Raw genomic sequence first — 1,131 nt, 5'->3', positions numbered from 1 at the left:
TAAAATTGACTTTTCACCTCGTCTGCGGCAGCAAATCTGTCGCTTTTCTTTGCCGGGTTTTCCAAGTCGTATGGAAAACGAAGCGGGGGGGCGAAGGGAAGGGGCACCCCGGAGAGAGGGGGTTGAGGGGCGGGAGGGGCTGAAAAGTGCAACGGGATACGGAGACGGGGAAGGGGGGGGGGGGGGGGAGAAATGGGACACGCACGGACACGGCTAGCGGCAGGGAGCGCCCGGGGCTGCGGGGGGCATCCCACGGAAGGCCCGCAGAGTGTCCGCGGGGACGTAGCCGCAGTCCTCGGAGGTGGCCGGGCTGCTGGGACCGGAGGCGGAGGCACAGAGCGAGGGGGCGGCCGGGGAACCGCTGGACAGCCACGAACCGGCGTCGCTGCCGGGGCTGGGGGGAGCGGGGGGCCCGCGGAAGGCGGGGGGAGGCGGGAGGCACTGCTCGGCCAAACGGAGGGTCTCGGAGAGGGCCCAGATGTAGTTGTAAGCGAAGCGAAGGGTTTCGATTTTGGTGAGTTTGGTGTCGTCGGGGAAGGTTGGCAGGACGCTGCGGAGCTCATCCAGCGCGGCGTTGAGGTGGTGCATGCGGTTCCGCTCCCGATCGTTGGCTTTCACCCGACGGCTCCGTTTGAGGGTGTGCAGCAAAGCCTCCGTCCGCGCCCGCGCACGGCCGCGTCTCCTCCGCCGCTCCCGTGGGGCTCCGGGCGGCTCTAAAACGTCGCCGCTGCTCGCCGCCTCCGCGGGCATCCTGCGGGAGAGAAGCCGGAGCCGTCAGTGGGCGCCGGGGGGGATGGGGGGGGAGTGAGGGAAGGGAGATAAAAAGCAAAAAATAAAAAAAAATCCGAAAGTAACCCCAAGGAGGTGCGAAGGGAGGGTGGGAGTGATTGGCACGGCCGCACCGCCGCGCAGGTGCCTGCGTCTCCCCCGTACTCACATGGAAAGGCACTCCTGGGGCTGCGGTTAAGCGATAACGGTTTGGAAATAAATAGAGGAGAAAGCGGAGCTCCCCGCTGCAGGGGAAAACAGGGCGGCCGCGGCTCCGCGAGGAGAAGGGAAAAAAAAAAAACCAACCAACCAAAAAAAAAAAAAACCAAAAAAAACCAGGAGAGAGGGGAGGAAAAAAAAAAA

The 1,131-nt window shown here is 64.0% G+C and overlaps 1 protein-coding gene across 1 annotated transcript; it reads right to left on the bottom strand.

The window, feature by feature from the left end:
* Positions 1-213: 213 nt before the first annotated feature.
* On the bottom strand, positions 214-750 carry NEUROG1 (neurogenin 1). The gene has a single exon (XM_065735010.1). The coding sequence runs from the start codon at positions 748-750 to the stop codon at positions 214-216; it is 537 nt and encodes a 178-aa protein (XP_065591082.1).
* Between the last annotated feature and the right edge of the window lie 381 nt (positions 751-1,131).

Source organism: Cyrtonyx montezumae, unplaced genomic scaffold (assembly GCF_038088225.1).
Source record: "Cyrtonyx montezumae isolate F1298 unplaced genomic scaffold, pur_monq_1.0 scaffold_18, whole genome shotgun sequence".
In the NCBI taxonomy this organism is placed as follows: Eukaryota; Metazoa; Chordata; class Aves; order Galliformes; family Odontophoridae; genus Cyrtonyx; species Cyrtonyx montezumae.
This window is presented reverse-complemented; position numbering and strand designations above follow the sequence as displayed.